Source organism: Myotis davidii, unplaced genomic scaffold (assembly GCF_000327345.1).
Source record: "Myotis davidii unplaced genomic scaffold, ASM32734v1 scaffold53, whole genome shotgun sequence".
NCBI classification, from domain to species: Eukaryota; Metazoa; Chordata; class Mammalia; order Chiroptera; family Vespertilionidae; genus Myotis; species Myotis davidii.
Window position 1 is genome coordinate 3406747 of NW_006286140.1, and position 27049 is coordinate 3433795.

The 27049-nt window shown below is 35.5% G+C and overlaps 1 protein-coding gene across 5 annotated transcripts in view; it reads right to left on the reverse strand.

Moving 5' to 3' along the window:
• CDKAL1 (CDK5 regulatory subunit associated protein 1 like 1) overlaps positions 1–27049 on the reverse strand; it is a 681380-nt gene that overhangs the window by 145855 nt on the left and 508476 nt on the right. For all 5 annotated transcript variants that reach the window (XM_006757272.2, XM_006757271.2, XM_006757274.2 and 2 more), the window contains one exon: positions 13688–13868. In XM_006757272.2, the coding sequence (XP_006757335.1) occupies positions 13688–13868 (181 nt within the window). The remainder of the gene's footprint in view (positions 1–13687; positions 13869–27049) is intronic.

Sequence of the window (27049 nt, forward strand, 5' to 3'; positions counted from 1 at the left end):
AAGAGACACTAAAAAAAAAACAATCCATTTACAATTGCAATAAAAAAAATAAGATAGTGAGGAATAAATTTAACCAAAGAGGCAAAAGACCTGTACTCATAAAATTACAGGATGCTGAAAAAAGTGATAGAGGAAGACCTAAATAAATGGAAGAAAATACCATCTTCATGGATTGGTAGAATAAACATTATTAAAATGTCCATACTACCCAAAGCAATCTATAAATTCAATGCACTTCCCATTAAAATACCAATGGTATATTTCACAGACCTAGGACGAATTCTCCAAAAATTGATCTGGAATAAAAAACGACCCCGAATAGCTGCAGCGATACTGAGAAAGAACACAGTAGGTAGAATCTCAATACTAGATATCCAGCTGTATTATAAAGTCACTGTTCTCAAAACTGCCTGGTACTTTCAAAACAGACATATAGATCAACTGAATATAATAGAGAGCCCAGGAATCGACCTGAACCAATATGCTAAATTAATATTTGACAAAGGAGGCAAGAACATACAATGGAGTCAAGATAGTCTCTTCAATAAATGGTGTTGGGAAAATTGGACAGATACATGCAGAAAAATGAAACTAGACCACCAACTTAAACCATACACAAAAATAAACTCAAAATGTATAAAGGACTTAAATATACAACGGGAAACCAAAAAAAATACTAGAAGAATCCAATGGCAACAAAATCTCAGACATATGCCGAAGCAATTTCTTCACCGATACAGCTCCTAGGGCATTGGAAACTAAAGAGAAAATAAACAAATGGGACTACATCAAAATAAAAACTTCTGCACAGCAAAAGAAACCATCAACAAAACAACAAGAAAGCCCACTACATGGGAGAACATACTGCCAATGTTATCACCGATAAGGGTATAATCTCCAACATTTAGAGGGAACTCATATAACTTAACAAAAGGAAGATAAACAATCCAATCAAAAAATGGGCAAAGGACCTAAATAGACACTTTTTGAAAGAGGACATACAGAAGGCCAAGAGACATATGAAAATATGCTCAAAGTCACTAATCATCTGAGAGATGTAAGTCAAAATAACAATGAGGTACCACCTCACACCTATCAGAATGGCTATCATCAACAAATCAACAAACGACAAGTGCTGGAGAGGATGCGGAGAAAAAAGTACACTTGTGCACTGCTGGTGGGAATGCAGACTGGTGCAGCCACTTTTGAGGAAGTATGGAGCTTCCTCAAACGTTAAAAATGGAACTCCCATTTGACCCAGTGATCCCACTTCTAGGAATATATCCCAAGAAACCAGGTACACCAATCAGAAAGGATATATGCACCCCTATGTTCATAAGAATTCTTACCATTTGCAACAGCATGGATGGAACTGGAGAGCATTATGCTAAGTGAAATACGCTAGTCAATGAAAGAAAAATACCACATGATCTCACTCATTTATGGATAATTAAGACCATTATAAACTGATGAACAAAAATAGATACAGAGGCAGAGCAACATTGAACGGACTGTCAAACTACAGAGGGAAGGCCGGGCGGGGTGGGAGGGGGGTTGCTACGAGATCAACCGAAGGAATTGTATGCATGCATATAAGCATAACCAATGGACACAAGACACTGGGGGATAGGGGAGGCCAGGGGAAGGTCAAGGGGAGAAAAAAAAAAAGGAGACATATGTAATACTCTTTGTAATACTTTAAGCAATAAAACAAAATTTTAAAAAATAAATAAATAAAAGGGCTCAAAAAAGCAAAACAAACAAACAAAAAAAGATAAAGCTCAGGAATGTCCAGATGGAGAGATATAACAATTAAATATAAGACCTGATTCTGAGCTGAGTCCAATATAAAAACACACACACACAAAAACAATAGCTATAAAGGACACTGTCAGAACTCTTGACAAAATTGGAATGAACTATTGATTGGGTAAAGCACTGTATCAATGATAAATCTTCTGAATTTGACAACAATATTGTGGTTACATAAGATACACATTCTTAGGAAAATGCACACTAAATGTTAATCTCTGTAATCTGTATTTCTGTAATCTACCCTGAAATTGTGCAGGGGAAAAATATCTATGTATAAGTCTGTCTGTCTATCTTTTGAGAAAGAGCAAATTTAGCACAGTGTTAAAAACTGATAAATTTTAGTAAAGGCTTTACTGGAGATATACTATTGTTATAACTTTCCTATAAGTTTAAAATCATTTTGGGGGTTGAGGTAGGCGTAGGCTAGAAAAGGGTCAATGGGGAAAAAGGGGAACATAGGTATTACTTTCAATAATAAAGTTTTTTAAAAAATGGTTAAGATGGTAATAAATAAATGGATAAATAAATGAAAAAAGAAGTTCAAAAAAATTTCTAGGGCCTATAAAACATCACCGCTATAATAGAAAAACAACTTTGGAAACCAACAGTTTTTTGGTCATAAAGTTCTAGAATTATTTTGAATTTCTGGGATAAATGTCTGTTCTACTGTTTATGTGAGTGTGGAGCAGAAGAAGAATGGAGTCTAAGTCTCAGGCATCTTAGTCATGTAACCTTGGGCAAATGTACTTTTCTTGAGGTATCTGCCTCAAGAAAAATAATAGCAGATACCTGGAAGAATAACATGAGACAAAGCACATGAAAAAGAACAGACCATGCTTGCTTCTGGCACATGTTAACTTTGAAACAATGGAAGCTTCATTTTCCTGCCTTATAAACTTCTAATCTTATGTACCACTTCTATAAAGGTACTTTTATTATGAGTAGCAAAAATAAAGCATCAGGATAGTCATCTTAGATATAAGATATCAGATAGAACATAATTAATAGAGTACATTTTATTATTATCCATTTAAATGCTTATCTGATTATATTTGACTTGTTAGTCCTTAATTATAAAATAAACAAGAGGCAAGAGTTTAGAAAGTGTCATGTTAAATATTACTAAATATATTATGTTGGCCTAAATACACATTTAACAGTAGCTCTAATACTTGGAACTATAAGTCCCTTGGGAGCAATAAACATGGAGTAATTAATGAATCATAGTTATAGAAAAAATAGCAGATCAAAAAATAAGATATAGCATTATAAGGTTCTTTATCTTTAGAAGTAGCTCCAAGAGTCTTCTCACTTCTCAAGTTGTTATTGAAGTAATAAAAAGTGAGTTCAAATTGAATATTTTGAATTGAATACAATTTTAATAAACCAAGTTCATATGAAAGACATATTAGAATTAAGTAAATCCTTGCAATTTTTCTTAAACTTATATAAAACAAGGCATGTAATCACTACTGAAAAAATTAGATTGAAATATAATAAAGGTGACTTGCCAAATAATGGATTTTATATTCTCTTTATTTAATATAAATTCACTCAGTCCTTCTCAACCCTACTATCCATCACCATTCACCATCAGAGAGAAAAACTTATAACCACACCTATTCCTACTGTTTTGATAATTATACATTTATAAAAGAAGCAGGATAAAAAATTAACAAAAGGAAAGCAAAAAAATTAAATAATCATAAGAAACAAGCTGAGTGTAGTTTTTCTACATGATTTTTAAAAAGATTTTCTATGGGTTGACTATGAAGTACAAATTAAGACTGCAACCATTGAACTGAAAGGTCTCATCATATTTGACTCTTTGCTGTCCTAAATTTGGTTTATTTTAGAACACTTGAAATACTAAGATTCCCAAGACAAACCATGATCCCAAAGTATAGTCAATAACAGAAGAGTCACATGAAAGGGCTCTAGATATCAACAAAAATCTGTGTTTTCCTTTTCTTATCTTTACCATCCTGAACAGAAACCAATCCCACAAAACCATGGCTCCATCCTGCAGTTACAGCCTACACATGTCTAGTACACGTCTTATCCTGTGGGTCTGACTACATGAAGCTGATTTATGTGATAATGGAATTCAGTTCATCAACGTCACTTCAGGACTTAATAAAAAGTTAGGCAGTGCTCTGTGGCAGCAGACAAGAGGTCAGATTCCGAAGGCGGGGAACTTGGGGGCGGGGGGTGAGGGTTGGGGTTTTCTGAAGGAGTGATTCAGGCTGAGAAGATTCAGGAGGATGCTCTTTTAAAAAAAAGTCACTCTGATGAAAACAAAAGCGGTCTCTCAGGCAACACCTCTCTCCTGTGCTGTCCACTAGGCCCTGTGCACAGGTCGCAGGGTGGTGAGGCCCTGCATCAGCCATATCATGCATACTGTTTATGCCCCCAGGAGCACTTCCTTCTTAAAGAGCACTTATTTTCTTTCATGAGATTCCGATAAGATGCTCTGCTTCTGGTTACTCCAAATAAATTACACTTGTCAAATTCTCTAACATTCCAGGTTCAAGTTGGTAGACAATCAAAGGGCTTGACAGTACTGGCAAGGCCAACACATTATTGACATTGCACTTCCGTCTGCACAGCTGAGACTTAACAATTCTTGTCATTTTCATTTTTCAAAGCTCCAAATGATATCACGTCCCCCCTTTCCTTCAGTCTTTTAGAGTGAGAGCAGGACAAAAGGAAATTTCCCTACTCAAAAAGAAAAAAGAAAAAAGAATGATCCAGCTTCTTCCAATGTTCCCAAATCCAGACTTTTCTACAGGTGCTCGCACGCGCGCGCACACACACACACACACACACACACACACACACACACAGTTGATAAGCTTATCTTATGATGCTTAGAAAAACAAAAACACAAAGAAAGATAAAGAGGCTACAAGGAAAAAGCTAATTCTGTAACTGCCTGTAGACACAGTTTGAGCAGAGATAAAGAGATCAGACAAGGGCAGGGGTCTGGAGGGGCTGGCATTTCTCCCTTGAAGTACAAGTGACCCCAGGCTGGTCCAGGAGCAATCTCATGGCCATCAGGAAACAGAACATCAACAGCACCAGGAGGAGCAAAGGCAGAGACAAGCTGTAATGCCCTGAGTGCCAGGCATGGCTAAGGGTCCTCATAAGATGTCTACCAAAACTTGACCTGTGAGCCCAGAGTCCATCATAAGCCAATTAAGTGACCTTCTGTCAAGTAAATACTCTCCACTGAACACAGAACCACTTTGCTGATATGGAGCAAGGCCTGGGACTTAGAGTAATTAAGTCCAAAAGAAGAGTATTTATTGAAGGTCTCACAAATAAGTCACCTATTAGTCTCCACACCTGTCTTGCACCATCTCCTTTTGGGGCTTTCTGACTTTTTATTCCCACTCCACCCCACCAAGAATGAGTTTTCAAAACAAACACATAATCACTGCTATTCAGGAGCTTCCTCCATCCCACAGGACAGTATAAAGCTATTTAACTTAGAAGGGCATCTTATTCTAGGCTTTGCCTACAGCTCCTGACTTATTCCTTGACAATAACCTACACCTGCAGGTTGCCCTCCCACCCCAGTAAAATAAAGCAAAAACTGCAACATATCTTACTGCCCCAAATATCATGCATTTTATGCTCATTAAATGTTCCATGTTCTCTTTATTCTCAGGTTTCTTCCCACGCTGATCCCTCTAGGAAACTGGAGGTAGACAGCCATGGGCAAACTACGGCCTGCGGGCCAGATCCGGCCCGTTTGAAATAAATAAAACCAAAAAAAAAAAAAAGGACCGTACCCTTTTATGTAATGATGTTTACTTTGAATTTATATTAGTTCACACAAACACTCCATCCATGCTTTTGTTCCGGCCCTCTGGTCCAGTTTAAAAACCCATTGTGGCCCTCGAGTCAAAAAGTTTGCCCACCCCTGGGTAGAGAAGATAAACACAAAGGCACGTGGGGAACCATAAGCAGCCAGGTGTTGTGGGTGCATCGAATGTGTTAGAAGGAATGGCAGGATCTAAGAGTGGAGAGGGAGGCAGGAACATTTCTCTGTGATCTTAAGCAAGGTATTCATTACTCTTAGCCTCTGCTTCCTCATGGCCAAGATGACTATAATAGTGGTGCTTACTTCACAAAGTTGTGAGAATGAAATTAGGTAATAGACATGAAGTGCTCAGAACAATGTCTAACATACACTGATTGCTAAATAAGTGTGAATTCTTACTGTTACTTTTGTTGTGTCATTATTAGGATTAGGGCTACAGATTATTGTGCCTTCGGGTGGCATCAAGCATAAGCTTTCGCAGACCCAGGAATGACCATGTGTCATCGAGTGGCGCAGCAAAAGCTGGGTGGCATACAGGGCTGAAAGCTCAATTACCTTAGCTGTATCAAACGCCAGACAATGCTCTCAGATCAAAATACTCCACAGTTAGTATACTCGTTTCCTATTGTTGCGATAACAAATTATCACTAACTTAGTGGCTTAAAACAACACAAACTTGTTTTCTTACAGTTTTAAAGGTCAGACATCTGAAATGCATTTTATGGTCAAAAATCAAGGTATGGCAGGGCTGCACTCCCTGCTTAGGCTCCCAGGGAGAACCTGTTCCTTGCCCTTTCCAGTTTCTAGAGGCCTACCTGCATTCTTTTTAGTCCTCCCCCCAGGATACAGTTTCCCCCTCTAGGTCTGTGCCCTGACTGGGGAGTGAACACACAACCTTTTGGTGTATGAACAGCGCTCCAACCACTGAGCAATCTGGCCGGGCAGCTGCCTGCAGTCTTTACTCACATTCCTATCCTTGATCTTTGTTTCCGTCCTGACAAGTCCTCCCTCTAATTTAAAACCTCCTGCGTCCCTCTTCTGAGAACTTTCGTGATTACCTTGAGGCCAACCAGATAATTCATTATAATCCTCCCATTTCAAATGGCTTTAACTTAATCATATCTGCACAGTCCTTTTTACTATGGAAGGTAGCACATTCACAGGGTTTGAGATTAGGACATAGAAATCTTTGGGGGCCCGTATTCTCTCCACCACCGAGGGTCTCATTGCTGCCATTTTCAGCCCCCATCAACAACTAATTTAACTAGGTTACAGAATTCCTAGTTCATATTCAAGAAAAAAAAATGAGTAAAGTGATTAAACAAAAGTCAGCAGAATAGAGTAAAAGGTGAAAAAATCGGAAAGTTTAGATAACATATTTAGGCCAATGATATAGAAAAACAAAAAACAAATTAAATTCAATTCTCTATTTGTCAAATGAACACCACCTATATTAAAACTCATACAAGGTAGCAGATTTCCAACACTCCCTCTAGATCAGTGATGGCGAACCTTTTGAGCTCGGCGTGTCAGCATTTTGAAAAACCCTAACTTAGCTCTGGTGCCGTGTCACATATAGAAATTTTTTTATATTTGCAACCATAGTAAAACAAAGACTTATATTTTTGATATTTATTTTATATATTTAAATGCCATTTAACAAAGAAAAATCAACCAAAAAAATGAGTTTGCGTGTCACCTCTGACATGCGTGTCATAGGTTCGCCATCACTGCTCTAGATTATATTCTAGTTCTTACTTCCCTGCTGTTACTACAGTCATCTGAAAGACTGTTATATGATCTGCTGAAATCTACATACAAAACTATGGTCAGAAAAAATAAACAAACAACAACAACAAAAACTCCATCAAAAATAAAAATAAGAAGAGAAATGATATGTCCTGAAATGAGGAATTAAAAAGACTAACAGGAGGGACTAAATACAATTAATTGCATAAGATTCACAAAACATTCTAAAAGAGAAGTCAAAATAAAAAAAAAAAGATATTAAGAAAAAGGGGCTTCCCAAAAGGTGTGTTTGGGAATCAATCTAGAATAAAATGTCCTGACAATCTAGAGTATAAAACTCTTGAAAATATTTTTTTCCTCTCCCCCAAAGAAAAAAAGTTTAGTTTGAAAACCAGGGACTGTGTAAATAATATAATTATGTTATCTAGTAAAGTGTCAGGATTTCTTGCTTTAAGGCAACTTATATACTAAAATACTGAGTTGTTAAACTTTAGAATCATACTCAGAAACAATAAAAGGTTCAAAAACATTTAGAGAGAGCAGCAAAGTTCTTTCTATATAGTATGCTTCTCTATTTTACTTTTAAAAATAAAGTGTGTCCTGGACTCACAGGTAGCTAGATTTGGGAGAGCCATTATGTAAATAAGCTTCTGATTGCCATTTAAGAACATTCCTGATTCAATATCTATTCCAAGTGGTCACCTTGCCTTTGTTTGAATACCTCTAACAAAAATTCATTTCTTCACAGGGAAGACTACTGTGGACAGTTTCAGTAAAAATGCCTGTATCTATCTGCCCCAAGGATGGCCCTCCAGCCCTCTCAGGAACACAACCCCCCTTTCCTCAGGGTTGAGGCAGGAAGTACTATTGTGGCCTCATTATCTTTAGGATAAATAGCCCAGAAATTGCAAGTAAGCGTGTTATGATTTTTTCATGCTGACATCTGTTTAAAGATATTATTTTTACACTCTGTTTCCAAGACTTAAGACAAGCAAGCAGGTGGAGTTAATATCACAATTTTACATTTTAAACCGATATGAACATTCCAACAGCCACTCTCCTTGTCTAAAGACATTTTCTTCAAGTCATGGATCTCTTACAATAAAGATTTCATCATGCTATTATTTTGCATCAACATTTTCTTAAAAACAAAGTCAGAAGAGATAAGGATCAAGAAACTTTTTAAACTTAAGGACATTTTCTAGGCAGGTTAGGAAACTTAACCACAATTTAAAAATACTATTGGAATTATTTATGATTAATGAAGACTAATGAAGGAAGACTCAATGGAATAGAAAATATAAACATGCAAATTTGACCCTTCAACTAAGTCAAAGGCCACTCTCATCTGGCTTAGGTGATTCACTATTAAATCGCTTATGTAAATAATCTTGCAAAAGCTAAGAAAAAATAAATTTTAGTTTATCACGTTCATGAAAATATATTGCCTAATTTATTTTCATTATAAATTTAAGAAAGCTATAACTCTTTTTTAGCAGGATTAGCAAAAAATCCACTCCTCCCATCTATGTTAGTGCCAAACTCAACTGAATGATGCTTTATCCATTTGGTGTTTTAAATGATTACAAAAAGCACATAATTTTAGTTCATTTACCAGAGCTCTACTATAAAACATTAAATATAATGAAATTTATGTATATTAATACTAGTATTTATGTAAAAGTAGTTATAAAGAAAGGGAAAAGTATATTGAAATTATTTCATGTAATTCATATGGGACACATTTTTTCGGGGGGGAGGGCTTGATTTTAGTAGAAATAAAATATATCTAAGGAAACAATATATTTCCACTAAGAGGCATTCTAAAGCCAGAATAAAAAGCTGTTGTTTGAAAGTAAATGGTATTGTGCTCTTCTTCTAATAATGGGTTAGAGATGCTACTTTCATTGTTGATTTTGTTGGGCAACGAACTGGGAAATATATTACATAAGAAAGAATTGCTACCCATTTTGTTGCAATGCTTTATTTTGGTGAAGTCTAGTTGCTAAGCAGCTTCATAATCCACCTGAGACAGTTAGCCAGTATTAATATTTTATAAATTTAGGAGAACAAAGAAGACTAAATGCATATCACATATCCTCTTTCATGGCAGCTCTATAGTTTATTATTAATGCTTATTTCTTTATTTAAGGTTCAAAATATTACAAAGATAAAATTCTTCCAGCCTTCAGTTTTTACCTTGAGCCTAATTACAGAAATGAGAAAGTACTATGGATTGAATTGTATCTCCCCCAAAAGAAATATATTAAAGTCTTAACTCCCATATCTCAGAATGTGACCTTATTTGGAAACAGGGTCACTGCAGATGTAACAAGTTAAGATGAGGAGTAGGGTGGGTCCCTAATGTAATATGACTGGGGTTCTTACAAGAACACAGTCATGTGAAGACAGAGAAACATAGGGACACCCTGTGACAATGAAGGCAGAGATTGGAATTATGCAGCTGCAAGCGAAAGACAAAGATTACCAGCAAACCACACAGGTTGGAAGAGCCAAGGAAGGATTCCTGTTCATGGTGCAGAGGGAGCAGGGGCCTGCCTTTGGAATTCCAGTCTCAAAAACTATGAGACAATACATTTGTGTTGTTTCAAAATGAAATGAGCTATCAAGCCATAGGAATATTACTCAAATGCCTATTACTAAGTGAAATAAGCCAGTGTGAAAAGAATATATACTGTATGATTCCAACTATATGATACTCTGGAAAAGGCAAGACTATAGACACAGTAAAAATATCAGTGGTTTCCAGGTGTTAGGGAAGAGGGAGGGATGACCAGGTGGAACACAGAGGGCTTTTAGAGCAGTGAAGGTATTCTATATGGTACTATAAATAGTGGGTACATGTCATTACACATTTGTCAAACCTATAGAATGTGCAACACCAAAAGTGAAATGTAATGTAAATTATGGGCTTTGGGTGATAATGATGTGTCAGTGTAGGTTCATTAATGTAACAAATGGACCACTCTGATGTGGGATGATACTGGGAAGGCTGAACGTGTGTGTGAGTAGGGAATATATGGAAACTCTATGTACTTCCTGCTCAGTTTTGTTGTCAACTTAACACAGCTCTAAAATATAAAATCCAAAAAAAGAAATAAAGAAGGTTCTACTATGCCAGGACTGGGTGTCTAAAGTCTAAGCATGTAAGGAAGATGCTAAGGGCAATGTTTACAAGATAAAAGACTAGAACCACAACAAAGCATCTGCAGCTGATTCAAGGAGATGAGCTCTGCTCTGCTTCTGGCCAAGGCAAACTAGCTTGTATCAGACCAAAATCTTGCCAAAAACAATAAGAAAAGGTGAATCGAATTTATAATATGTACTTGAACATCAAAAATCACAAAGGCAGTGATGACCTGAGGGACCAAGATCCATTACCTCAACACTTGGAGCCACTGTTCCCTTCCAGGAACTCATTAATTTGTAAGTAGTTGCTGGGAGGCTGAGTAGCCATGCAAAGCTAAGAGGCTGGAAAACTATGCAGAGGCTTCCACATCATTCTTATGAGCCCAGGGAGACAAAAATTAGTATCCAAGACCCACCATAAAGAAAAGCCCTGGTTCCCACTACAGAAGAGCTCTCCTCAGTGGTATGTAGGATCCAGCTTTTACCACCTGACTGTGTGCATCTCTTCCCAGTTCCGTGTCCAGGGATGGCACATGGGTAGTTTGAAACTGATACAGTGGAAGTGTTTATACCTTGGAAATTGGCAAATGCTACAACTCGGAACACTTCCTACTGAGAGTCAGTTTTAAACATCAGCATACCACAGGCTGCATTAAAAAGGTAAGGCAAACCAGAAATAAACCAATCCTATGTACTACTATTTGTAATACCTAAACAATAAAATAAATTTTAAGAAAAAATAAACCAATACTGAGACAGACTGAGAAACAGTTCCAAAGGTAAATCTCAGACAAATTAAAGTAATCAGTCTTTACCTTAGAACTTGGTAGAAGCAAAATTAAATCCTCCTAGATTATAGTCTAGATCAGCAGTTCTCAACCTGTGGGTCGTGACCCTTTGGGGGTCGAACGTCCCTTTCACAGGGGTCGCCTAAGACCATCGGAAAACACATATATAATTACATACTGTTTTTGTGATTAATCACTATGCTTTAATTATGTTCAATTTGTAACAATGAAATTGGGGTCACCACAACATGAGGAACTGTATTAAAGGGTTGCGGCATTAGGAAGGTTGAGAACCACTGGTCTAGATGCTATAGTTTTTTAAATTTATTTTATTTATTTATTTTTAATCCTCACCCGAGGATATATTTTTATTAATTTTTTATAAAGAGCGGAAGAGAGAGAGAGAGAGGGAGAAACATCAATTGGTTGCCTACAGAACTCGCCCTGACCTGACCTGGATCAGGGATCAAACCCAAACCTGGATATCTAGACCAGGATAACCACAACCTTTGGTGTATGGGGTGACCTTCCAACCAACTGAGCCACACTGGCCAGGGCCCTATAATTTTTTTTAAATGAAAAATGCTCATTTACTAAAAATAATCAGATGCATAGAAAGGGAAGACAACTGGTCAAAGTCAAGGGAAAAAAAAAAAAAGAGAAACAAACCAAGACAAGGCCTACATACTGGAGAATTCAGAATGGACTTTAAGATAACTAAGTAATATATTAAAAAATACAAAAGAAAATATGAGGATTTCATTAGAAATCTCAAACCTATGAACAAGAATCAAGTTATAATTATAGAAGTTAAAAACAGACTAAAGTTTGAGATTTTATAGATAGTTTGACAGCAGGTTAAAAACAGATAAACAGGAAATTAGTGAACTACAACAGTACTTCACAAACTTTGATGTATACACAAGTCACTGGAGATTCAGATTATGATCAGCAATAGGATGAATAAATTGGGATTTACATGCAATGGAATACCATATAGCCATGAAAATGGAAAGGCAGCTACTTGTAAAAAGACAGGGTGTCCCTAAAAATGTATACACACTTTAACAGCTGATAACTCAAAGTTTCATTGCTTTTCAGATTTAACTTATTTGAAATTATGGGTGAGACCAAATTTTCTTTGAACAAAGAAAATTTATTCACTAGACTTTTTTATAGGAATACATAAAAGATAAGAGTTTATGGTACAAAACCAGCAACAGTTGACAATCGAGGGCACACAAATACTGAATGAAATGATTCTTGATGTTTGCAATTCCATTGCTTCGCATTATCAGCAGTGACTGGACCAGGACAGTCATCAGTTTGAAAACAGATGTTGAGAAAAATAAATTATTCATTTCTGTAGATTCTTTTAAATTTTGAAAATGAAGTGCATGTTAATAAACACTGACTTTATAATGATTCAAAGTATGTATACAATTTTTGGGAAACCCTGTATTTTTTATCCTTGTATACAAAGAAACTTGTAAAATAAAAAATGAAGAAAAGTTTGAGAAAACAAAGAATGATACTGACTTCTGTTTTACTGGGAAAAAAGACACACACACATACATACATATGCATATAAACAATAAGCTTTGGGTTATACTTTTTAGTATTTATTCATGAAAGAATTTGAAGAAAATTAATGGCAGGGCACAATATTTTTTAGTTATTAGAAACAAAGTAGAACATTTTCAGTTAAAAAATTCTACTTCCTCTTAAGGCTCTATGTTTTTCCATGTTTAGCTACTGAACGTAGAAACTAAATATTTGTTTGAGACTATTACTTTCTGGGGCATTCTGGGAAACAGTTTGCCTTTACTGGATCTCAAACTTTTAAACATTTATTTTAAGTCATCTTACTGTACTATATCTATGATCATGTAAGAATGAAATTATATTGTTTTATTCCAAAAGCAACACATACCTGAGATAGATAGGTAGATAGATAGTAAACATCAAATCTATACCATGGAAAACTTAGGAAAACCATAAGCATATTATGAAAGGGTCTCTTAAAAAGTAGTGTAAATATGATGCCTTCTTTGCTCACAGATATTTAAATGCTGCCTGATTTTGAAACAACCAAGACTTTATTTTATAAACATAGGCAAATACTAGTAGTTAAAATGTTCCTTCCCAGTGTCACCAGAACCTTATTCTTGAAAAGAAAAAGAGGTGACACTTTAGTTGCCTCAGGTCATTTAACTTATCTAAGGTCCCCACCCTGACTCCAACTTGGAAAACTCTCCATCTTTTATAACGTAAGCCAAGTGTGCTAAGATAGGCAACACAGATGCATTTTTATAGCTATTGGCTAAATACAATACCTTACAGAAAACGATCTTACCACTTGTGCTGGAACTTGTTCCATTTTTGCAGCAGGAGTTCCTGGTCTTGGGTAAAACTGGTTAATAAAGAGGCTTGGAAATTTGTACTCTTCAACAAGTTTCACTGTTTCTTGAAAATCTTGATCTGTTTCTCCAGGAAAACCACAGATAATATCTGTAGCAATAGTTATTCCAGGAACTCTAAAAAATAATGAGACAAAAATGTAAAAACTCTATTGCAATCTATAACTATTGTACTTCCCTAATATTTTAAATACCATTGTTCCTTTTAGAATTAAATTTTACTTTCAGGAAAGAGATATTTGCAAATACTTTTAAAAGAGTCCTAAATACTAAGAATTTATGAAAAACAGTGGACCCCTGTCATCTGCAAAAGATACCCATTTTTAATTTTTTAATATGTTTCTTTGTTTTCTATTTTAAGATACTTATTTTACTATTTCTAGATTTACTTATTTTAATGTAATATTTACTGACTTCTCTATTAAGGTAAATGAGGATTTAGCTCTTTAAACTACTCTATCCCTCCCTTCACTATACAATCATGCACAATTTTTGGTGAAATTAATAGTATTTTCATTGGTGTAACTGCAAAGAAATTGTTCATTGCAGAGCCAACTAGTATACTATCATGAAGTTTCTTTTGTCACAATATTGAATTTTTCATAAATAGCTGTCTCTTTTTAAAATTTTTTCCCAATATTCTAAATATTCTATGTATCTATGCTGATGTGTCCAGAAGCTCCATCAAGTCTATCAAAAACCAATACTATTTTCTAAACATTCAATATCTATAATAATAAAAGCATAATATGCAAATTTACCAAACAGCTGAACCACCGTCCAGATGACCTTCCAGATGAAGCCAGGGCTGCGAGGGCCAAGACAGTCGCTGGGGCTGCTGCCTCGGCCCAAGGCAGCCGGTGCTGCGAAGGCCTACTCTTACACGAATTTCGTGTATCAGGCCTCTAGTATTATATAATTGACCAGTTCTATTCCACCCCCCTATCCCCTTTAGAAATACCACTCTTACTTTCTTCAAGTGTGTGTTGCATTTACAATAAAGCAGTTGTAATACCTGAATGTTACTCCTTGGTCTCCTTTTTTCAATATAGTTTTTTTCCTGGATCCCATGTCCTCTTAATTCTTGATTATTCTATTCTCCATAATTTTGCAGGAGCATTCTTTCAGAAGTGGCATTAAAAAAGAGAGCTAACAAAATTTTGTTACTGTCCTAGGATGTCTGAACTCTCAATTCATGACTGATCGTGGCTGTACATAGCATTCCAAAATGAAAAGTATTACCCACCTGAATTTCATAATCTTTCCCTCTCCCTTTTTTTTTAAGCTGGCAAGGTTGATAAGGTGTCCAGATTTACTCTGAGGCACACTTTTTCATTTGTGCCCCACTATCTTTTTGAAAGCTTTTAGGATATTAAATTCACTCTTATTGATTTTAAATTTTATAATAGACCTTGTGTTAGGTATTTAAGTTTTTGTACAGGATACAATCTAGAGAGTCATGTTCTTTAGGTCTATGTTCTTTTAAAAATCATTTCTTCTTTCTTTTTTTAAAAAACATATTTTTGTTGATTTCAGAGAGGAAGGGAGAGGGAGAGAGAGATAGAAACATCAATGATGAGAGAGAATAACTCATCGGCTGCCTCCTTCATGAGCCCTACTGGGGATAGAGCCTGCAACGTGGGCATGTGCCCTGACAGAGCATTGACCTCCTGGTTCATACGTTGACACTCAACCAATGAGCAACACTGGCTGGGCTAAAGTCATTTTTTCTGTCTCTGGGATGCCTCTCCTTCAAATGTTGAAATTGGTGAATTGAGTCTCTAAGCTTTTCCACTGCCATTTTCAATCTTTGTCCTTTTATTCCACTTTCTGGAAGATTTAGTTGATTTTATCTTCCAACTCTTTTATTGAAAAAATTTTAATTGAATATCTTGTTTTAAATTTCTCTCACTCTCCAAGTTTCCTTTTCAAAGCATAGCGATTTCATTTTAGAGATGCAACATATTTTCTTATTTCTGAGGATACCCAATTTTTTTTTTTTACAGTTTTCCCTCTGCTCAATGCAATTATGTCTATTTCCTCCAGGTTTATTTTTTTTATTTTTTATTTTGTCCCTCTCATTCATAGTTAAGGCTTTCCATCAATAAACAATTTTTGTTATCCTTTATTATTTAAAAGTAAATCACTAAACATGTTCCATTATAGAGTGGTTAGGTAAACAAGCTGCCTTTGCTTTTGATAGGTCCAATGTTAGCATCTTAAAAATCATTCCTCTGTGGCTATTGAGTTTCTCAAGTGTGATACAATAGTTTATTGTATACTAACAGTATAAGAATAACAAAATAACATCAACAGCATTCAAAATAGAATCAATAAAACAATAGGAAAAATTTCAAATCACAGAATACCTAGCTATAAAGATTGTTCTACCACCTAAATGCAGTTCTATAAGAATGAATAGGACAGTTTATCTCATCAAGATATATTAAATATTTGGGGGCATAAGTGAGAACAAAAGAATGTAACAAGGGAAAAAAATCAAATTACTGGATGCCTAATTCAAGCAGCTTCATTATTCCATACCTAGTTTGTATAATCCTTTAAAGCCTGTGTGAAAGAAGAATGATAAATTTATTTTAAAAAATATTTTCTTGATTCCTACTTAGTCATATTTAGCTATTAATTTGGCTGAACTTTAATCAATAAGATAAGTTACAAAGACAGGAACTTTTCTCTGTGATGATAAATAGAAAAAGAGACAATGTGCATAGAGAAAAATAAAATGGTATATTAAAAAAAATTATTTTATTGTAATATAAAAACATATTTTCTTCATTAAAGGTGATTATTAAAATTATGTTGGAAAATCATAAAAACATATGCTTTTACAGTAAGCTACAGATGGTAAGACCATTTCCTATACTTATTAAAGCATGTGGAATAGAAAAATTATGTCCATTGCTTCAATTAGCTAATTTTTACACTTTTAACTACTACTGAACAAAGGTAAAAGTAATGAATCACATTAGAAATGACAGAGAAGAGTCTATCTCTCCTAGGAAATTTTAAAAAAAATCTTAGAAACTGTCTGTGAAATACTGCAAAAACAAAGACAATTCCTTATTGTCTTAGGCTGTGAGTTAGAATGAACTTGGCACTAGATTATGGGGTATTCCCACAGGAAAGTACCTTACTGATTTCTCCCCACCCCCCAATCCTTCTTGATCCAGGAGAGTTGAGCTCAGTATTACGCAACACCTGCTTACTTTGGCTTCAAGGCCCACAGTGAAAAAGGAAAGACAGACCTTTGCACTAGTCATCATAAATGTTAAGGAAGGAAATGTCCAATGCGTGGATATATTTGATAATCTACACAACAAGTTGACTGATAACAGGGGAGAAAGCAGACCACCATGAATTAGTGAGAGACCTATGTTAGTCAGAACTTAAAACTAAAAGTAGTTTAATTGGTTTCAAAGTTTATAAGAATATAAACTGATTGCCTATAAAATGTTTTCAAAGTAGAGACTGCATTTTAATATTTGATGAGGCTCATTTATACATTAATTTTATATCTGCAAATGATGCTATATATGTTCTTAAAAATAATTCAGTTCCTTAACTGAACCAACAACAAATAGCTCCTCATAATTACAGTGTTAATTTGCTCAGTAAATAATTCTCTACAGTATATGAGAAAATCAAGTTTTGTAGTGAACCAAGTTCGAAATTACATATGCTTTAAGTGCTAAGAGGAAATTATATGAGGTGTAAAATACAATATTAATCCAAATATTTATTATGCTAATTATGACTAAATGCTGTTTTTGAGAAGCTTTGAATTTTCAAAGTATTAAAATGCATTTCCATGAATTTATTAAAACTGTGAGTCTAATGAATATATTTACTAGGTATTATGTGTTTTTAAAATTAAAAAGACCTTCTATATCTATATTTTCATAGTAGCATTAGAGAATAATTCTGAAAGAAGAATATAGAAATGTTTAATTATATTAAAGACAGACATTTTGACCCATTATTGTTTCTGACTTACACAAGCTATTTACTGGCAAAATGGGTTCATTAAATTACTTGGAAATGGAATTTATGAAAAATATTCAAATTATGCATCTGCCTTGGCAGAAGCAGTGCTATGTATGATCAGTTAAGAAATCTATCAGGACATGTGAGGAGAATACTACGTATTTGCTGGCCTGATGCTAGGATTTTTAAAAGCCCCAATATTTTCAGACTTATTTACCTTGAGTAAAACTACATATATCCCATACTATATTTGAAATACTATTAAAATGTAGTACTTTAATTCGTCTCAAGATTTTCACGTGCTATTTGGTGTTACACTGGCAAATAGAGGAAAAAGGTTGATTCTAGTTCATTCTTTAGATCAAAAAATTATTAGCTTCAAATTCCACATGTGAAAAAATTAAAAATAACATATATTCTATTACCTCAGAAAAAGAATCAGATCTATTAAAATTATTAGGCATAAACTAAACACATGGTTGAAAAATATATTTTAGTTCTATGGATATTAATTCCAGGACAATTACTCAACACTTCCAGGAAAAGCAAACTAGACAGAAGCAGTGGGGGAAATATCTTGAGCTGAATGTAAATCAATATATCTAAATATATGGGATTCAACTGAAGCAGTGTTTAGAGAGAAATTTATAGATTTAAATGTCTGTGTTAAATAATCTAAGCTTCCACCTCAAGAAGCTAAAAAAAAAGAGCAAAGTAGGACAAAGAAAGGAAATAAGGTACAAGAATTCAATAAAATAGAAAATAGAGAACAAGTAAAGATGCCTCTTTATAAAACAACAAAATTACTAAACTACTAGCTAGACTGAGAAGAAAAAGAAGACACAAATTACCACTTCAGGCATAAAGGAGACAGCACTATAGTCAGGATCAACACTAAAAGTATACTAAGATTAACTGACCATATATATGGATGTTTACTATTATTTTTAGGCTCTCTATTCCATTCCATTGATCTATGTGTCCATTTTCTTTTCAGTACCATATTGTTTTGAACATTATAGCTTTGTAGTATAGTTTGAAATCAGGGAGGCATGACCTCCACTTTTGCTCTTTCTCAAGACTGCTTTGATCAGACAGAGAAAATTTAGGATTATGTTCTAAATCTATGAAACAATTCATAGATATTTTGATGGGGACTGCATTGAATTTGTGGATTGCATTGAGGATTATGGACATTTTAACAATATTACTTCTTTCAATTCATGAAAATGATCTATCTATCCATTTATTCATATCGTCTTTAATTTGCAGCCACTGTGGAAAACAGTATGGAGGTTCCTTAAAAAATAAAAAAACAGAACTACCACAAAATCCTCCAATTCTACTTCTGGGTATTTATCCAAAGAAAACAAAAACACTAATTTGAAGAGATATATGCACCCCAATATTCAATGCAGTGTTATTTACAATAGTGAATATATGGAAGCAACCTAAGTGCCCATGAATAGATGAGTGGATAAACATGATGTGGCATATATCGCACATCTATAGTCACCCATAGATATGCCTTGTGGAACACAGATTATTTTACGCTAAAGGCAACTGAGACCCTGTGGGCTCACGAAAAACTTCTGCCCCTCTTTAATTACTCAGAAGAATTTAAATTAGAGGTCTCGTCCATAATAAGAGATTATCAGAGATAACCTTTTTTTTTTTTTTAAATATATTCTATTGATTTTGCACAGAGAGGAAGGGAGAGAGACAGAGAGTCAGAAACATCGATGAGAGAGAAACATCGACCAGCCGCCTCCGGCACATCTCCCACTGGAGATGTGCCCGCAACCCAGGTACATGCCCTTGACCGGAATCGAACCCGGGACCCCTCAGTCCGCAGGCCGACGCTCTATCCACTGAGCCAAACCGGTTTCGGCCAGAGATAACCTTTTTTCACTTATCTATAGGGCAGGGCAAACTATTAATTATTGAATATTTGCTCTTCTTATCATCCTGAAACAATCTTCTTCCTCTCTCATTCCCCAAGGTGCCTTACCTCATCCTTAGCTCAGAATGTCTGTCATACATACCTCATTTTAACTTACTGTGCCTGAACCTCTCTTGTATGTGGCATCTCTGACTCTCTCATTATGTGAGGTTCCCACACATGCATATGAAATGACATTTGTTATTCTCTCTTGTTAATCTGTCTCATGTAGATTTAATTATTAGATGAGCTGATAAAACCTTCAAGGGTAGAAAAATGTATTTTTCCCCTCACACAATACGTTCAATGGAATATTACTCAGCCATTAAAAAGAAGAAAATCCTGCCATTTGCAACAACATGGATACATCTAGAGGGTATTATGCTAAGTGAATTAAGTTAGAGAAAGACAAATGTGGTATGATTTCACTTATAAGTAGAATCAAAAAGTAAATAAACATACAAAACAAAACAGAAACCAATTCATGGATACAGAAAACAAACTGGTGGTTATCAGAGTGGGGAGAGGTAAGGGTGGGTAAAATAGGTGAAGGGGATTAAGAGATATAAACATCCGGTTACAAAATAAGTCATAGAGATATAATGTACAACATAAGGAATATAATTAATAATATTGTAGTAACTTTGTAAAGTGAGAGATTGTAATTAAATTTATTGTGGAGATCATTTCATAATGTATATAAATGTTGAATCACTATGATGAACACCTGAAACTAATAGGATTTTATACTTCAATATAGGCCCCGTGCACGAATTCGTGCATAGGAAGGGTCCCTCGGCCTGGCTGGTGATCAGAATGATTGGGGCCGACTGGGACCAGCCAGCTGGGGGGGAGGGACTGCGGGAGCTTGGCTGTGGGAGCGCACTGAGCACCAGGGGTAGCTCCTATATTGAGCGTCTGTGCATTGTCATAGTGACCAGTAGACCGGTCGTTCGGTCAACTGGTCATAACAGTTGCTTAGGCTTTTGTATATATAGATTATGTCCAAAGAGATACTAAGGGCAATAGGCAAATTATCTGAAAGACATAAATTATAAAATGTGACTCAAGAAGAAATAGAAAATTTGATTAGTTATTTATCTATTACAAAAATTGAATTTGTAATTAAAAAATCTTGCCAACAAAAGAAAACAACACAGAACAACCCAGGGCCAGATGGCTTCCCTGGTGAATTCAATGAAACATTTAACAAAGAATAAAATTAGTTCTACAGAAACCATTTCAAAGATAGATGAGAAAGGGACTAATTTTATGAGTCCAGCAGTAGCCTATAGGAAAACAAGAGAAAGAAATTAGAAATAAATTCTAGACTAATATCCGTTATGAACACAGAGACAAAATTTCTTAACAAAATATTAGCACACAGAACCCAGAAACATATAAAGAGGATTGCATATTTCAACCAAGTTTTTAATCACAGGAACACAAGGTTGGTTTGATATACAAATATCGATTAATGCCATAAAGCATATTAAAAGAACATAATATTCTTAATAGATACAGAAAGCTAGGTTGACAATTCCAATGCCCATTCATGATAAAAACTCTCGTGATAAAAAACAAGGAATAGGAGGAAACTACCTCAACCTGATAAAGGGTCTACAGCTATTATCACACTTACTGGTGAAAGACTGAATGTACCCCCACTAAGATTTCTGTATCTTTTCAATTTGTCATATTACTGGAGGTTTTTCTCAGAGTAGGTGAGTGAGAAAAATAATATAAATTTAAGGAGAAAGAATAGGAGATTTTGGAATACATTTAAGACAATTTTCAGCAGTTTTAAATTTATTTTCGTAATTTTATGAAAAATTCTCTTAAGGGTCTTAGGCTGAAAACAGAAAAAGCACTAAAACATTTAGATAAGGTTGAAAAACCCTCCCTCCCTCCACCCATCCAGTTATGTCTCTAACTGTGGTATTCACTGTCTACCTAGAATCACTGAAAACTCCCCTCTGAAAATCATGAGAGGGTGGTATATATTTATACTATACATTTAAGGTAGCCATGCTTAAGATGAATACAGATTAAAGAAACACACAAAACAATGCCAATGCCAAGAATGCCCTTTCTTTATGTCAATCTAGGGCTTCTTTTCTTAGAGTCTGTGGACTCCCTAAAATTGCATCTAAAATTGTATGTATATATTTCAGAAAGAAGTGACCATTGTTTCATTCTGATTTGTAAAGCCTTTGGTGACCCAAATAAGAGTAGGAAACATTTTTGTGACTGCTTTTGAATCAGAAAAAAAAAAAAAGGAAAATAGGCAATATTTGACACAGTCTGTGTATTAGAGAAAGTTCATCTAACCAATGTGAGTGAAATTATCATCATGAGTCCAGCCGGCATGCCTCTGGGTTGAGAGTTGACCTATGAACCAGGAGCTCATGGTTCAAATCCCAGTCAGGGCACATGCCCAGGTTGCCGGCTTGATCCCCAGTGTGGGCCACGCAGGAGGCAGCCGGTCAATGATTCTCTCTCATCATTGATGTTTCTATGTGTCTCTCTCCCCATCTCCTTTTCTCTCTGAAATCAATAAAAATATATTTTTAAAAAATTATCATCATGACAAGGGTAGATTTAATAGAATCTGAAAGTGGAGTCATATGATATTCTTGTTTTATTAGTTGGTTTTGGGGGTTGTTTGGGGATTTTTTTTTGCAAATCAAAAATGGTCAGGTATCATCAATTTCATAAATTTTAACCTAATAGAAAATCAGTAATATAAAATGAGTTCCACTCTGTCCATTACTTGAGAGAGAGAAAAACAGGTGTTATTCTTGCTGCCTCTTAGCCTCACACGCATATATGTACAGCAGGTAATATGGGGCTAGAAGTCTCAAAAGTCCATTTGGTTCCTTTGGCAGTGGCTTCCCATTAGGTCCCATTAGGAGATCAGAAGGTGAGAGCAGAAAGAAGCTGATGGGGTCTGGAAGTGGTTACCTTCTGTTTCTGAGGCAGCAATACCACAATCCTTGCTCCTAGATTCCAGTAACACAACCTCTTCTTTTTGTTCCCTTAGCCCGAGTGGCAGTGACTGCTTTCAGCAGTTATTATTCTCTGGTTACCTCAACTCCCAATCTTTACTTTTAAAAATATTCTATATAGTAAATTTCCTATATTAAATAACATCTGGTATAAATACCACACATAGCTTTTCTTCCTAACAGGACACTAATCAAAACAATCAACTTCACCAGTGCACACATTTACTACCTTAAAGAGATCACATTTACACAGACCAAATTCTTTTAGAATAAAGTAATGAAATTGGAAATAAATGGTAAAAAGATAGCTTAAAAAAAACCCCAACACTATTTGTTTGGAAGCTAAATACAATAAGAATACAAATGTATTCCTACAAATGAATAGCCATGATCTTTTTCAAAGTAGAACTCAAATTTCTGACCTTTTGAGAGAAATTTAAAAGAAATTATTTTCAAATAGTAACCAAAATCTACTTCCTAACATAAAATTCACTTACTAACTTTGATATTTATAATCAAAGATAGTTTTTCAAGGCCTCCTCATGAAAAAAAATTAGTAGCAATTAATTTTTTAAAACTATTCCCTCTCTTTAAAAGTAATAAAATGATTTTTATTAAGCTAAAAAAATCCAGATGACTTATTTAGTTTAAATTTGGTACAATTTTACATTTTTGAAGTAAAAAATTAGTATGTATGGGACAGGGCAAGAGAGAAGAATATGGATAAAATGTAAAAAGATTTGCTAAAGCTTTGGAAATTTCTGGATGTCCTGAGAAATCAGAATCTAAAATGGCAAAAAAATAAATAACTGTTACATATATGTAGTAAAAACTGGTCAAGTATACGGGAAACATGTTTCTAAAATGCAAAAAGAAAAGTGGTTGTCAAATAAGCCAAAAATAAGAGAGGAACCAACCAGAAGCAGATACTACCAGAGAATGTGGTGTCACCCATTACATTCCTAAACCTGCTATAAACCCAAAATATACAGTTTGACTTTAAGCAAAAATCAAAAGAATTATCACTATTAAAAATATTTAAAATACTATGTAGAGTGTTTTTTAACCTATAACGCTATGCTTGTATTCCACAGCGAATATTTGGAAATAAGCACAAAGCCTTACATAATACCAAATATATTGCTTTAAAGATTAAATATAAGCATACTGGATAATATTGTTATAACATTTAAAAAGAAACCATATTAAAATTCACAGAATTTTGCACATCTGTTATTAAGATCATTTTATGATATTGCTGGTTAAAGTGAAGGTATTTACTATCTATGGTACTGTTAACATAATTCTTATATGAGTTTTTCTGTTTCTATGGTAACATGAATTATAAGGTTCAATGAAGCCAGATTCAGTAATGTGTAGTTTTCTGTTATTCAAGGTGAAAAGGAAATGAAACATTTCTAACATTCATAAATTGCAGCAAATGTCTGAATTCCATTTAGCGATAAGACGATAATTACTAAAGTAATTAGAATTCTTCCTGGATGGAATTATTTTGCACACAGTGGAAATTTAGACTTGGGAATGAAAGCAGGGGCCAGAGTATATTCAGCATCAGTAATTAATTACAACCAAAACGAATATGCTATTCTGATACCTTGGAACAGACTATACCTTCTGTCTACTTCTGCTGCAATATGAAAGAAACTGGTCCCCCACCCCCATCTCTTAAGTCAGAAATATAGAGTGGGTGAAATCATTTTATTCAAAAGAAAATCCAATTATAGAAATAATCAACTTTTCCCTCTTGCTTTATTTTTTTTTTCATATTTGAAAGGGCATTCACATTAGCAGAACCAATTAAATGAATATCAGGACAGGGCAAAAACTACAAACTTGGACAAGTTTCCTAATCTTCTAAAATTAAACTCTGGGAAAAAAAAAAACACTTATGGAAATTTTAGAGGCTCAAAACCAGATCATAGCATTCTTTAAAGGGACAGCGTAATTGGAAGGTAACTAAACATCGGGTCTCAGGAAGAATAATTATAAAGTTGTTCAATCATAATGCCTCTAATATCCAGTCCACTACAAGTAAGAAATTAGGCAATTTTTACTTTTAATGGGAGTGTTGTCATCATCAAGATATGGTAGTCAGAGGCATTACATTTCATATCTTATGCTATCCTAAGATGTAATGTGTATAGTACCGTAGACATAATGTTGAAAAAAAAGATACATGTGCAGAAAGAGCATGCTAGTATGGGAGTGCCTGCCCCAGAAGCCGTCAAATCAAAACGCAGAATTATTCACAATTACTTTCTTTATTCCTTATTAGTTGAATGTATGTGTTATTTAAATTCAGTTTACGCTAAAAACTAGATCAAGGGTTGGCAAACTATGGCTTATGGGCCAAATTCAGCCACTGCCTCTTTTAGTAAATAAAGTTTTATTGGAACACAGCCACACCCATTCATTTATATAGTGGCTATGCTGCTTTGGCTGTAAGAGCAGAGTTAAATAATTATGACAGTTGCAACAGAGATTGTTTATACAAAGCCAAAAGCATTTCTTATCTTCAGAGAATCTAACAAAGTGGGCCCATGAGTGAGTTTTGTTAATACTCCCAAGGACACCTGAACTGAGTTTGAGGGGACAGTGGCATATGATGCTCTCCAAAATGTAGCCCTAAATCAACCTTTCCATTGTCACGGAATTCTCATTGATATGATTCAAATCAGAATACTTCCTCCCTGAGCAAACCATGGTCCACAATCTATTAGCGCCTATCCACACTATTCATCCCCTGTGGCCACCTCTCTGATGAAAATTTTCCTGATTTTCTCTCCGTATCTCAACTCATTCAAGTTCTTCCTTTATACCTCTGATGGCCCTATGTCCTGCTGGCACCTTTCACATTTGTTTGTCTTAAGCCTCCTAGTAAATCACAAATGCCTGGTGGACTGAGGTGGGGCCATATTCATATGCTTACCCTGTAGCAATGAGGCGACAGCCTCAGAGCTAGTTGAGGCTCAGTAAAGGTGCTTATTGAATTTAAGGTGACGAGCAAGGGAGAACCGAGAAACGGATAGGGGCGGTGAATAAATGAACAAGAAGGCAACAGACCTGATTCACACCTTCTAATGATTAATCCCTGTGTTGACTAATACAAGTACCAGCATTCTACTTTAAAGTCCAAGAAGTGGCTTGAGCCCTAATCTGTCTGGCAGGGGAAGAGCAGGGTGACCCGAGGCTCTGTGACAGGCTTCTCTCTGGGCTAAAGGCCGCTGGGCTGGCTTGTCGTGCTTACAATGAGGGTATCACTTCTCAAATGAGTACTTAAAAATAAAATTGTATTAGTTAAGTTATTTTTTCGCCTTAAATTCATATATTTAGAAAAATTAGAACACTGACACAGGGTGAAAGATTATTTTAAATAACCTGAGGTCCTTTGCAGCTTTCAATTTAATTGGGGGGAAGGGGTCTAAGCTGGAATCCTTGAAGTTGAAGCAAGAGTTATGGGACTCAAAGAGGAGTTTTCATTCCAATTTTTCATTACAGTTGCTCTCTTCCATTTTTAAAGATAGGTCCCATCATTCAGAAACTGCTTATTAACTGGATGGTATGTTCTTGGCAATGTTCTAGCTAGTCAACATCTATGAGTGCTGCTATGGCAGAGAGGCAGCAAGTGGCCCGGAGTCCTTTCCATACGAAACCTCATGCAACATGTGTGTTCATTAGACATGGCAGCCTTTATGTGAAGGGCCTGTCACTTTTTACGACACAGCCTGTTGGATCCCCTTTTGGCCCAAATCTCTACCTCTGAGAGGGCGATTCTGCTGTGTCTCACCCACGCCTGGCTGGCCTGTCAGCTGAGTCCACAGCCACACAGCACTGCCTGAGACCTGCAAACACTCCCAGGCTCTTCCTGAATGTGAGGAGCCCAATTAGTTCTTGCCACACAGCAGTCCCTGGAGGCCGCCTGCTTCTGACACATCTGGCTTGGCAAAACTGGGACGCTGGGCATCGCTTTCATGCTGGTGGTGGCTGATCCTAAACCAAGAACAAAGCCACCACATCAGGAATCATCAGGACGCTACAGCAACCCCCAACGTCATCATTTATGGAAGGAAACAAGTGAACCAGTCACATGTGAACTAGCTCAGTATCGGGTTGATTCTGTGGCATTTTCTGCCACCAGCCTCTGTGAGCCTCCCTGAGAGCTCACCCTGTGCTAGACACACTTTCAAGTGCTCTTCATATACTGACACATGTACCCCACAAGTACTATTTTCTCCATTTTTTTAAAAATATACTTTATTGATTTTCTACAGAGAGGAAGGGAGAAGAGGAATAGAGAGTTAGAAACATCGATCAGCTGCCTC